Here is a 12,520-nt window from a genome sequence, read left to right on the forward strand (position 1 = left end):
GTCATATCCTTTGATAAATAAACACTAAGCAGAACTCTTTGGAAATTACAAACCCAGGGAGGGGGATACTTTTAACTCCTGGGAAAAATCTAGGTGTAATACCAAAATAATTGAGTTATAGAAAAAATTAGTGTTTTATAAGGATGAGGCTCCTAACTTCCTAAATGTTGCATTCATCTGTCTGAAACAGCAAACTTAAAGCTTTGAAAGTGGACCTTTGTACTAACATTAGAATAGGTAACTAGTGCTATCTATGAAGACAAATATCCCATAAATGAGCAACATTATAATGAAGACTCCTACAGGTGATTAGGAGAGCTTTGCAAGTCAGTAGAAAAGAAAAAGGAGTAGTCCACAGATACTTGAATGACTGGAAAACAATTTAAAGGAAGTAATTTTCCATAAGAAAAAATTATTAAATGTTAAAATAAATCAAAACAGAAATGTGATTAAATACTTACCAAAATTCTAGAATGGAGAGTCCTTTCCTAACATAGAAGTGGTAATATATACCTCAAAGAAAAGTTAGGGCTTCTAAAGATAAAATTACAAAACAGGCAAAACTAGAGATTGGAATAATATTCTCAGAAGATATGATTTCTTTATTAGGTTAAATACTGCAATACATAAAAATTAATAAGAAAAACACTTATTTCCCCATAAATAAATCAGCAATAGGTGAATAAAAAATTCATTAAAAATACAGCTATTAAAAAAGAGGAAAATTTTCAACTTTAAATAGTTGAAGTAAATATAAATTAAAATAATCATTATTTTCCTATGCTACAGTAAAAAAAAAATTTCACACTAATTTCCAATGCTGACAGAAATGTACTAAAATTGTAATTCATGTGCACTGTTGGGGCATTGAAAAATACATGTCACCTGGCTGGTGTGGCTCAGTGGCATGGACACTGGCCCTCAGTGTCCAAGGCATTATGGATGAGATGACACATTCACATGGACTACTGAGACCTGTGGAGGAAAAGGGATGGCATGGCTACTCTCTCAAGGGGAGAGCACCCCGACCCTTGCCTTGACAGGCTTTTACTGGCTTTCAATTTGCACAGGAATACAGGTGAATCTCATTAATTATTGTCAGGCAGTAAGGATCAAACAATAGACAGAATACAAAGAACTATGAGGGCTTATTCTGAGTCAGGGTCTGTTAACTAAAGGGCTACAAAACTTTGGGAAACAAACTCATTTCCTGCTTGGACCCTTATTTAATTGAAAACATTCTTAGCAAAGCAGGTTTCACAGGATTTTATGTGTTCTTTCTTGGGCCTGATCACCAGGGGAACCCACCCTTTCTAGCACAGGACTGCACTGCCCTCTATCATTGTTTCAGGTTTAAGTCAGGCAGGGAAAGTAAGGCATCCTAGAGATTAGGAGACTTCTCGCAGACAGAATGAGGACTCAGGCTATGTCAAAGCCGAGGGGTGAGGGTCCATCACCCCCTTTTTCTATAACCCCCAAGTTCTTCCCTGGGGGCTCCCCGTGATCATGCCCGTCTTAGGCCATCCCCCACTTGTGGAATCTTACCCATCATTGGCTAACCGATCAAGCATTGGGGTCCAGGCAGGGTGAAGTAAAAGGGAAAGAGGTGGTGCCCCTGCCAGGGAGATAAGCTTTGTCTCCTTAGTGGCTTATAGTCCAAAGGTCACTCACTCAGCCTTAGCCATGGGGGGTTACAGCTTCTGAAACCAGGTGGGGCAGTTCCCAACATCTCCCCCACTTTTTTAAAAAACATTTTTAAATATATTTTATTGATTATGCTAATACAGTTGTCCCATTTTCCCCCTTCACTCCCCTGCACCCTGCACACCCTCTCACACCCGCATTCTCCCCCTTTAGTTCATGTCCATGGGTCATACTTTTAAGTTCTGTAGCTTCTACATTTCCTATACTATTCTTACCCTCCCCCTATCTATTTTCTATCTACCATCTATGCTACTTATTCTTTGTACCTTTTCCCCCTCTCTCCTCCTCCCACTCCCCTGTTGTTAACCTTCCATGGGATCTCCATTTCTGTGGTTCTCTTGTTCTAGTTGTTTGCTTAGTTTTTGTTTTAGGTGTGGTTGTTAATAACTGCGAGTTTGCCACCATTTTACTGTACATTTTTTTTAATCTTCTTTTTCTTGGATAAGTCCCTTTAACATTTCATATAATAAGGGCTTGGTGATGATGAACTCCTTTAACTTGACCTTATCTGAGTAGCGCTTTATCTGCCCTTCCATTCTAAATGAAAACTTTGCTGGATAGAGCAATCTTGGATGTAGGTCCTTGCCTTTCATGACTTGGAATACTTCTTTCCAGCCCCTTCTTGCCTGCAAGGTCTTTTTTGAGAAATCAGCTGACAGTCTGATGGGAACTCCTTTGTAGGCAACTGTCTCCTTATCTCTTACCGCTTTTAGGATTTTCTCCTTCATTTTAATCTTGGGTAATGTAATTATGATGTGCCTTGGTGTGTTCCTCCTTGGGTCCAACTTCTTTGGGACTCTCTGAGCTTCCTGGACTTCCTTTAAGTCTTGCCTTTGCCAGATTGGGGAAGTTCTCCTTTATTATTTGTTCAAATAACTTTTCCACTTGTTGAAAACTTCCTCTTCCCCTTCTGGTACCCCTATAATTTGAATGTTGGAATGTTTAAAGATGTCCTGGAGGTTCCTAAGCCTTTCCTCATTTTTTTTGAATTTTTGTTTCTTCTTTTCTGTTTGGTTGTTTCTTTCTTCCTTCTGGTCCACTCCATTGATTCAAGACCCAGTTTCCTTCCCATCACTATTGGTTCCTTGTGCATTTTCCTTCATTTCACTTAGTGGAGCCTTCATTTTTTCATCTAATTTGTGACCAAATTCAACCAATTCTGTGAGCATCCTGATCACCAGTGCTTTGAACTGTGCATCTGATAGGTTGGCTACTTCTTCGTCGCTTAGTTGTATTTGTTCTGGGGCTTTGATCTGTACTTCCATTTGGGTCATTTTGTTTTTGTGTTAACATGCCTGTTATGTTGAGGGGTGGAGCCTTAGGTGTTCACCAGGGTGGGGCAACCCAAGTCACTGTGTTTTGATGCTGTTGTGGGGGAGGGGTCCAAGAAGAAACAATGGTGCTTGCTCCACCCTCTGCTGGATTTCAGTCCCTTCTGCCACTTCTCCCAAGCAAACTGGGACCTTCTGGTGCTGATTCCCATGTGGGTGGGCTTGTGCCTGTTCTAGGACCTTGTGAGTCTCTCCAAAGAACTCTTCTGTGAAGCTGGGAGTCTCTCCCTGCACCTCAACCCCCACAGGTGTTTTCAATAGGTGGTTTGAGGCTTTATTTCCCTGTGCTGGAGCCCTGGGTTGTGCAGTCTGTCTCGATCCCCAGTTTCGTCTAACTTATCTGCATGCAAGTGTGGGTCCACCCAGTCCACTCACTGCCACCCTATGCCCATGGTCTGCTAACTGCTGCCTGAGCGCCCAGGGTCTGCCAGCCACCACTTTTTTTGCTACAACCCCTCTCCTCCTGGCCGCCCTGTTCCACCCCTCCTACTGGCTTAGATGAATGTGTCTATTTTAACTCCTTGGTTGTCAGACTTCCATACAGTTCAATTTTCTGTCAGTACTGGTTATTTTTTTGTTTCTAAATTTTTGTTGTCCTTATTTTGGTAGTGCAAGGAGACAGAGTGTGTCTATCTACACCTCCATCTTGGCCAAAAGTCCATCTTCCCCTTTTTTGTTTTTGAAATCAGTTGTAGCTGTTAAGCCTGTGAAACCTACTATTTGCTGTTCCTGAATGCAAGCTTAAGAAAATAACCTCCATATATATCATAAAGCACAAATAAGGATTAAGGCAAGTGGGTACCCAAGGGCCACTAGGACCCAAACTTGTAAATTCAGTCCATCAAATCAGTTTTTAGGGTTCAGCCATTATAGATTATTGTTGAGGGTGTGGAAAAAATGTTGCAAATGCAAGGGAATGATAAGAATAACAGGTTTGGTTACACTTCAGTCCTTCAGAGAATTAGCACAGATTTCAGGAAGTTACTTTAAAGACGTGCAGCAAGGGCTTGCTGCCTGAACTCAGGGTGAGTTTTAGCAAGAGCAAGTCACAAAGCAGCCTAGGTATAATGCAGGCCTGATTTCCCATGGGCAAACTTCTTCACGGGTGTGGTCTTGTGTGCAGCCATGCCCCCCATTGGTTTTCCATGTGGGTGCTGAGCTACATTTCCGTGTCTCCAGAAGCGGTTCCCTATAGCTCAGTAGATTGAGCACCAGCCTGCAAACCAAAGGGTCACCAGTTCAATTCCCAGTCAGGGCACATGCCTGGGTTGTAGGCCAGATCTCCAGTAGGGGGCACGTGAGAGGCAACCGCACATTGGTGTTTCTCTCCCTCTCCCCCTCCCTTCCCCTCTTTCTAAAAATAAAATGAATAAAATCTAAAAAGAAAAACACATGTCAACAGCCCACACGTATACCTCCTTGCCAACTCTCTGTTCCCACACAAACATCCTATGACCTGTTAATCCTAGTTCTGAGAATCTAAGCTAAAGAAATAATCTATAATATGCAACAAGCTATATGCATGACAGTATTCACCTCAACATTATTTGCCATGTAGAATCAAGGAAGAAACCAAAATATCCAATAGAAAATGGTTAAATAAATTATAATAACTCTGTATGATGCAATATATCATATTATATTATAATTACATATTCTATATAATTATATGGTTATATTATTCAGCCATTGGAGTACTAACTATGCTTATAGTAAAAATTAAGGTGAAATATGAGTGTTACATATGCACTTTGCAAGAAAATTGAAAATAAAAGAATAAAAAATGAATTCTAAGAAGTTATACTAAAATATTTATAGTGAGATTATAAAATATATATCAATTGTTTAGATATAGGCTATTTATATATGCATATTTTATATAATTAATGTACATATGTATATATATTATACCTATGACATATATGATCTATATAGATATACATATAATCTATATAATTTATATTTGTATGCCTATAATCTATATAAGCATAACAGATGAATTAATATGTTAATATAATAAATTTTAAATTAATAAATAATAAACATATTTATAGATATAATCTAAATCAATATAATAGATTATAATCTGTAATGTATAAAATAGATTATAATCTGTAATCTATATAATTTATAACAGATGAGTTATAATAATCATATAATAAATTTAAATTAATAATAAAATAATAAGATAATATATTGACTTTAAAATATTTAAATGTATTACACATTATACTTGTATATATAATATATGTTACTTAAAAGGAGACTATCTTCTAATCTGGATCATTAGAGTTTAGCATTACAAGAATAACAATGACATCTTTAATAATAAATAGCCAGAAATAACAATGTGTTAAGGAATGTACTATGTTGCTATGTAAAAATAAGTAGTCTTTATAATTAGTTATGACAGTAGGTGGTTACTATTTTTAGTCAAAGTTTTAGATCATTTTATTTTAGTTTTTATCAAGGAACTATTTATTATAGCAAAATGCACAATTATTATATATATAATTTGATGAGTTTAAGAAATCAAAATATAGAATATTTCCAACACCCTGTCAAGTACTTTTGTGTTCCCTTCCAGGCAGTTCCTGCTTCTCATAGGAAACCTCAATTTGATTTCACTGTAATAGATTTATTGTGCCTAGTTTCAAATTACATGTAAATGGATCCACACAGTATGTAGTCTTTTATGTCTTCTGGTGAATTGACTATTTTATCATTGTGTAATGTCCCTCGCTCTAGCAAGGCTTTTAGACTTGAACTCAATTTTGTCTGGCATTCATTTAGACACACAGTATATTGTTTTGATCCATCCACTTTCAGCCTAACTATGATTTTATTTTAAGTGCATTTTCATAGATGATGTATAATAGAGTTAATTCTTACTTTTTTATTCAGTGTAACAATCTCATTCTTCTAATTTAAGTGTTTAGTCTATTTACATTTTTTAAGATTTTATTTATTTATTTTTAGAGAGAAGGGAAGGGAGGGAGAAAAAGAGGGACAGAAACATTGACACGTGACAGAAGCATCTATCAGTTGACTCTTGCACCTCAACCAGGGACCTGACCCACAACCCAGGCATGTGCCCTGACCAGGAGTCAAACCAGTGACCTTTTGGCTTGTGGATAGATGTCCAGCCCACTGGGCCACACCAGTCAGGGATGGTATATTTGCATTTAATGTTACTTTTGACATTGGTGGGTTTAGGGCTACCATTTTGCCATTTGTTTTCTATTTGTGCCATCTATGTTTTGTACTCTTATTCATCCATTTCTCCCTTTTTGTTTATTTACCTTTTTATATTATTCAATTTTAATTATTCTTTTGGCTTTTTAAACCTTAACTATATTAGCCCTAGCTGGTGTGGCTCAGTGGATTGAATGCTGGCTTGCGAACCAAAGGGTCACCAATTCAATTCCCAGTCAGGACATATGCCTGGGTTGCAAGCCAGGTCCCCAGTAGGAGGCACATGAAAGGCAACCACACACTGATGTTTCTCTCCCCCTCTTTCTTCCTCCCTTCACCTCTCTAAAAATAAATAAAATATTTAAAAATATAAAAATAAACTCTAAATATATTATTATTCCAGCTGTTGGTCTAGAAATTATAATATATTAATTTATTACAATATAATAAGATTTAATATTATACTACTCCATCTGAAATATAAGAACTTCAGAATATTATAATTCTATCCCTGTAGGCTTATAATTATGTCCACTGTAAACTCTAAAATTCCATGTTAGTATTTTTGCTTTAAACAGTCAAAAAAAGTTAGTAAAATTAAGGGGGAAGTTTTGCTATATATTATATATTCACATTTCTGGTGCTTCTAATTTCTCCTCACATGTATGAGTCTCCATCTGATATCATTTCCCTTTAGCTTGAATAGCTTTCTTTAGCATTTTCCATCTTGCAGATACTGGTAACAAATTCTCTCAACTTACACTTATCTAAAAATGGTTTTATTTCTGAAGATATTTTTACTAAATTTAGACTTCAGGATTGACGGTTTGTTTCCAGAGCTTTAAAGGTGATACTCTATTGTTTCCTAGTCTCCATATTTCCTGATGAGCCTTCAGCTGTCATTTGCATTTTTTCCCAGTATGCAATACTTCCTTCTTTTGCCTCTAACTCCATTCACAACTTCACAATTTCACAATTGCCTCTATCTTTGGATTTTAAAAGTCTGACTATGATCCGTTTAGGTGTGAATTTTTTTTTAGCCTTTATTCTCTTTGGTGTTTTCTGAACTTTCTCAGTATCTAAATTGATGTTATTTCTTCAAATTTGAGAAAAACCTGACCATTGTTTCTTCAAAACTCTCATCTACCACATTTTCTCCTTTTTATTCTCCTGGGACTCCAACTACATATATTTTATACAGTAAATAGTATCCTGATGATCACTGATACCATTTTTATTTCAATATTTTCTCTTTGTCCCAAGGATTGGATAATTTCTATTGTTTTGTCTTCAAATTGATGACTGTTCCTTTTCTCACCTGTAACCTATTAAACCAATCCAGTGAGTTTCTTATTTCAGACATTTCCTTTTAAAGTTTCAAAATTTCCATTTAATTCTGTCTATAGTTTCATTTCTTTGCTGAGATTTAGCGTATTATTTTCATTATAACCATCTTTATTTGTATCTTTAAGCATATTTATAATCGGTACTTCCCAGTCTTCATCTGCTAATTACACCATCTGGGTTACCTTTGAGTCATTTCTATTCGCTACTTTTTCTCCTGATTAGGAGTCACCCTTTCCTGTCCTTTTTTACATATCTAATCATTGTTCTGGTTTATTGGAGGTCATGGATGATTTATGGTATAGAGCCTATGTTCTATTAGCTTCCTCTGGAGACTATTTTTGTTACAGCAGGTTGCAAGCTACTGGCCAGTCACCTTGCATTTAAGGAGGCTTGGCTTTACACTGCTTAGGTGGGTCTAATCCAGATTTATCCTTGTCCTACATTGAATCTCTTAATCTTGAGACATTGTTTTGTTCCTAATCATGAAAGCCTGACTTGTTGTCCTTCTAGCTTGGCAGGGCACAGATTTTTAAACACTGCTACACTCAGTGGGTAGCCCCTGAAATCTCTACTCAGATCTTTTAGCCTTCGAGTTGACTGTTTATTTAGTCTTCTCTGCAATTCAAATCAGCCAAAGGTTTGAGAGAAGTTTTTATGCAGGCTCACATTCTCATCTCTAGATATTTCCTCTTGAGTTTCCAGCTACTCAAACATCCCTAAAAATTGTTCTATATGGCAGAAGCCTGTCAGATGGTGGCTCTCTGCTGGAATTATAGGTATCCTAAACCATACAGTCTGGGGGGGTGCCCTGAGGGGGAAATTCCAAGTAAGAATAAATGTCACACACTACTTTTCCCTTCTTTCAATGATTGGAACCCCTCTGTATCTGCCTGCTTTTGGTCACTCTCCATTGCTTCAAATAGTTCTTTTTATATTTTGTCTAGACTTTATGGTTACCTGTAGGATGATTAGTCTTCTATAAGCAGCTATGCCGTTACTGAAACCAGAACCTCAAGGGATATTTTATTAGAATCTTTAATATCTTTTATGTGTGCACAAAATGGTTTGTAGAGTATTTATCTTCTTACAGCAGAACATGTTAGCATAGAATGAGACAGACTTTCCTGTAAGATAGAGAATAACGTGTAGACAGCCCCTTCCTGAAAACATGCTCACGACAGCCGCACTAATGGTGCCTCTCACAATGGGTTCCAGTGCTCGTTTTATGTGCCCAGTGGCAAAAGGCTCTGGAAATTCCCCTTATGCTCTACAGCCATACAGTTTGAGGAACTGATACTCTCAGGCACTAGTACCCTAATTTCTCTGGGTCAGTCGGTCAGGAAAGAGCATGTAACCAGGTTATAATCAAAATGTCTCTGCCTCTGAGCGTGATGACAAAACTCTATAATGCCACTGGAGACCCAAGAGATGGTGAGACTGTCTTTTGCTGTCAGAGTAAGAGCTCTGCTTAATAGCATTCTCATAGATGGAGAGCAGGATGACAGTTAAGAAGTGGGGGCAGGTAGGGGATGGGATGATTGAGCAGAAAGAAAAAAGTACTCATGGACATGGATAATGGTGTGAAAAATACAGTGAAAAATTATAAAGGAAGCTGATGAGGCTAAATGGACAATCTTGGTTACAAACTGGATCTTTCATTTAGTGTGCTTCGACAAAAACTAAAGTATCAAAATCTTTTTTAAGTTTTATCTTGTAGGAACAGACACTTTGGATTTTATCATATTAAAGTATAATACACTTTCAGTGATCTAAAGTCAATTATTGCAATAAAATATCAAATAGAGGATGAGTTTTAGAGTCAGGCTAGTCCGAATTTTAATTTTAGGTGTACCATTTATGGGCTGTGTGATTTTCTAAACTTTAGTTGCTGAATCTAAAAAGTTTGACTCTGAATAGTGAACCTACTGGGAATACTGTGAGGTTGACCGTGTGTTCAAGTGCCTGGCAAAGTGTCTGGCAGCATGTACTCACGCAGTAGGGGGACGTTACCATCTTACAGTGGAGGTGACGGTACCAACCATCATTATGTGTGCAAGGAATTGAAAGAATAAGATGTGATTCCATTGTGTATATGTACCACCACTATTTTATCCACTTGTCTGTTGATGGCCATATAAAAAAAATGAAATGTTTCCATCTGTGGCCACATAGATGGACCTAGAAGGTATTATGCTAAATGAAATATATAGGACAGAGAAAGACAATTACCATATGATTTTATTTACATGTGGAATCCAAAGAACAAAGCACACAAACAAAATGGAAACTGACTCAGAGATACACAGAACAGACTGATAGTTGCCGCATGGGAGGGGAGTGAGGAGCTAGACAAAAGAAGTGAAGGGATTGAGAAGCACATATTGGCAATTACAGAACAGCCTCGGGGGTGTGTGGTGCAGCGTAGGGGTCATAGTCAGTACTATTGTAATAACTATGCATGGTGCCACGTGGGTGTGAGAGTTAGCGAGATGATCACCTCGTAAGGTATGTAATGTCTGAGCCCTGGGGTGTGCACCTGAGACTAATACAATATTTGTGAACTGTAATTGAAAAAAGCATTAAATAAAAAAACTGAAGATAAGTAGATAAGAAACTTTTTCTGTTTTGTAATACACTATATGACAGTGGACCCAAAAAAAGAAATTTATTTTTTTTACATTGTATATTCTCGCATGTTTAAACTTCAGTCACCTTCAAAGCACTCTCCATTTGATGCAGTATACCTATCGAGATGATTTTTCCACTGCTCAAAACAGTTTTTGAACTTGTGGATTTTGATGCCTTTTAGTGTTTTTGTCATTTTTTTGTTTCACCTCTTCCACATCGGCAAAATGTTTCCCTTTGACAACTTTTCTTATCCCAGGAAACCAAAAAAAATGTTGCTCTGGGGGAGATTGGCTAAATAGGGAAGGATGGGGCATTTGAGTCATGCTGTTCTGGTCAAAAACTGCTGAACATGCAGCACAGTGTGGGCAGGTGCACTCATAAATCACACATCATGAAATGGGCAAACACATTGAAAGAGTCTTCAAAACAAATTCATTGAATTCAAACACAGCTCTCAAAACACCAGCTGGCACACTGCTACAGACGGGCTCCTGGAACACTCGCCTAGTGAGGGAGGCCTGTACTACAAGGGGCCTGCCCCCCAGAAAATATTTCCAGTTGTGGGGGGTCTCTCCATGTATTATTTTTGTATTTTTGTTCTGAAACTAATTACGCATATTTGGCCCTTACTTGCCTATTTTTCCTCCTCCGTTTCTACACTGTATTTGTCACCAATTAAAATACTCATCCAGAGCTTTTTCAGTTTCTTAACTATACAGAACTCTTTTCATTTCCCCGCCTTTACTCTTTCTAGTCCATGTGCTTTAGTCTGCTTTTTCACATGCATGTCTTGAAGTCTTGGTTTATATATCACTTTTACAGTGACGTCTGCCCTCACTACCCAATCTAAGTTGCCAGCCTTTTCCAGCACTTTTCATAATTTTTTATTGCATGATTGTTTGGTACTTACTAGTTTTCTCCCCACTCAAAACCCTGTAAGCCCAGCCCTGTGACGGTAGTGATCATGTGTTCTGTATTGTTCAGTGTATCTGTGTACCCCTTCCCTACTTTGTGAATAAATAAACAAAAGGACCAATGTGGTCTTAGAGGGTGCTGTGGGGTAAATAAAGCTAGGCTATAATTTGCCACAAATAACTGAACAGAGTTAGTTCTGCAGTTGTACAACATGAAAAGTGATTGGGCCATTGAGCTTCCAACTGTGCAGAAATAATAAATAAACCATAGCGTTATGTTTGTGTGCACCCATCGGTAAGTGTGAATATTTACTAATGGCTTAAAAAATTCATACTGTGCTTTTCTCCATACCCTCTTTTTTAGAATGGCCACATCTGTTGCTCAGTGGATCCACAGTGCCTTCAGGAACTGTGAAGTTAACGGTCTTACAGGAGATTTCTGTTTAAAGAATGTTCTTTCATTAAAAAGACCAAAAAATTAAAAAGTTAAAACTTCAAATGGATGATTTGTGGGCAGCTACGTGCAGCTTTGTTAATAGCTGAGTGAACTTTCAATTATGAAATGTGTGGAGCTAGAGAAAATCGCCAGAGGAAAATTCCTGGGGCAAAACCAGACCAGATCTCTGCCTCTGCTGTGTCTGACGTCCCCGAGTGGAAGAATGCGGGCGGGTCCGCACCCTGACGTCGCGACCCGACCCGTGGATATGAAGCCTGAACCCATCAGAGCTTTGAAAGCCTTCGAGCTTCACTGGTGTGGAAAATTTTCCTCTAGATCCGAAGCTTCACAAATCAGTTAGGTTCCTCACTGCAAAAAATAAAATGTAAGGCAGTGAACGAGTTATATTTTCAGAAGCAAAGCAAAGAAGCTATAATGTGTTATGTACAGTATACACTCTGAAAAGAAATTTGACACAAGTTATTGTCATGATAAAAATAATGCACAGGCATGGTTACTTCATATTTTCTAACAGGAAAAGTCATCCCTATTCCATTGTTTTACTGCACTTGATATTATTTGGTTGAATCTGTTTAGTATAATAAGCTCGTTCTTGTGCGAAAGTAAATAAATATTTCTCTTACCTTATAACATGTCCAAGTGTCTTGTCTAATGTACTCCTTTTTGCACAGATCCTTTAACATACAACTAGTTCTGCTAATGAAACTCCCACCACACTACTTTCAAAATGAAAGGTGGTTTTCACTAAATTATACGCCTAAGTGTGGGTGCGGTGAATACCTTTATTCTGTCTCTTCTGTCATGTTTCTCCCTGGCTCCCTATCCCAGGGGCTGATCTACACAGACTCTAGTAATGGGTTCTTTTGTCCTCTGGATTTTGGTTTGGTTTGACCACGGGGACCACTGGCTGCGTATCAGAAGGAGGTAGAGTTGGGGTATTTATT

The 12,520-nt window shown here is 37.8% G+C and overlaps 1 protein-coding gene across 3 annotated transcripts in view; it reads left to right on the forward strand.

The window, feature by feature from the left end:
- NELL2 (neural EGFL like 2) overlaps positions 1 to 12,194 on the forward strand; it is a 283,751-nt gene extending 271,557 nt beyond the window's left edge. For all 3 annotated transcript variants that reach the window (XM_045830028.1, XM_045830029.1, XM_045830027.1), the window contains exon 21: positions 11,484 to 12,194. In XM_045830028.1, coding sequence (XP_045685984.1) covers positions 11,484 to 11,534 — 51 coding nt within the window. In that variant the 3' untranslated portion in view covers positions 11,535 to 12,194. The remainder of the gene's footprint in view (positions 1 to 11,483) is intronic.
- Positions 12,195 to 12,520: the final 326 nt, after the last annotated feature.

This window comes from Phyllostomus hastatus, unplaced genomic scaffold, assembly GCF_019186645.2.
Source record: "Phyllostomus hastatus isolate PE091 unplaced genomic scaffold, TTU_PhHast_1.1 phas_scaffold_93, whole genome shotgun sequence".
Classification (NCBI taxonomy): domain Eukaryota; kingdom Metazoa; phylum Chordata; class Mammalia; order Chiroptera; family Phyllostomidae; genus Phyllostomus; species Phyllostomus hastatus.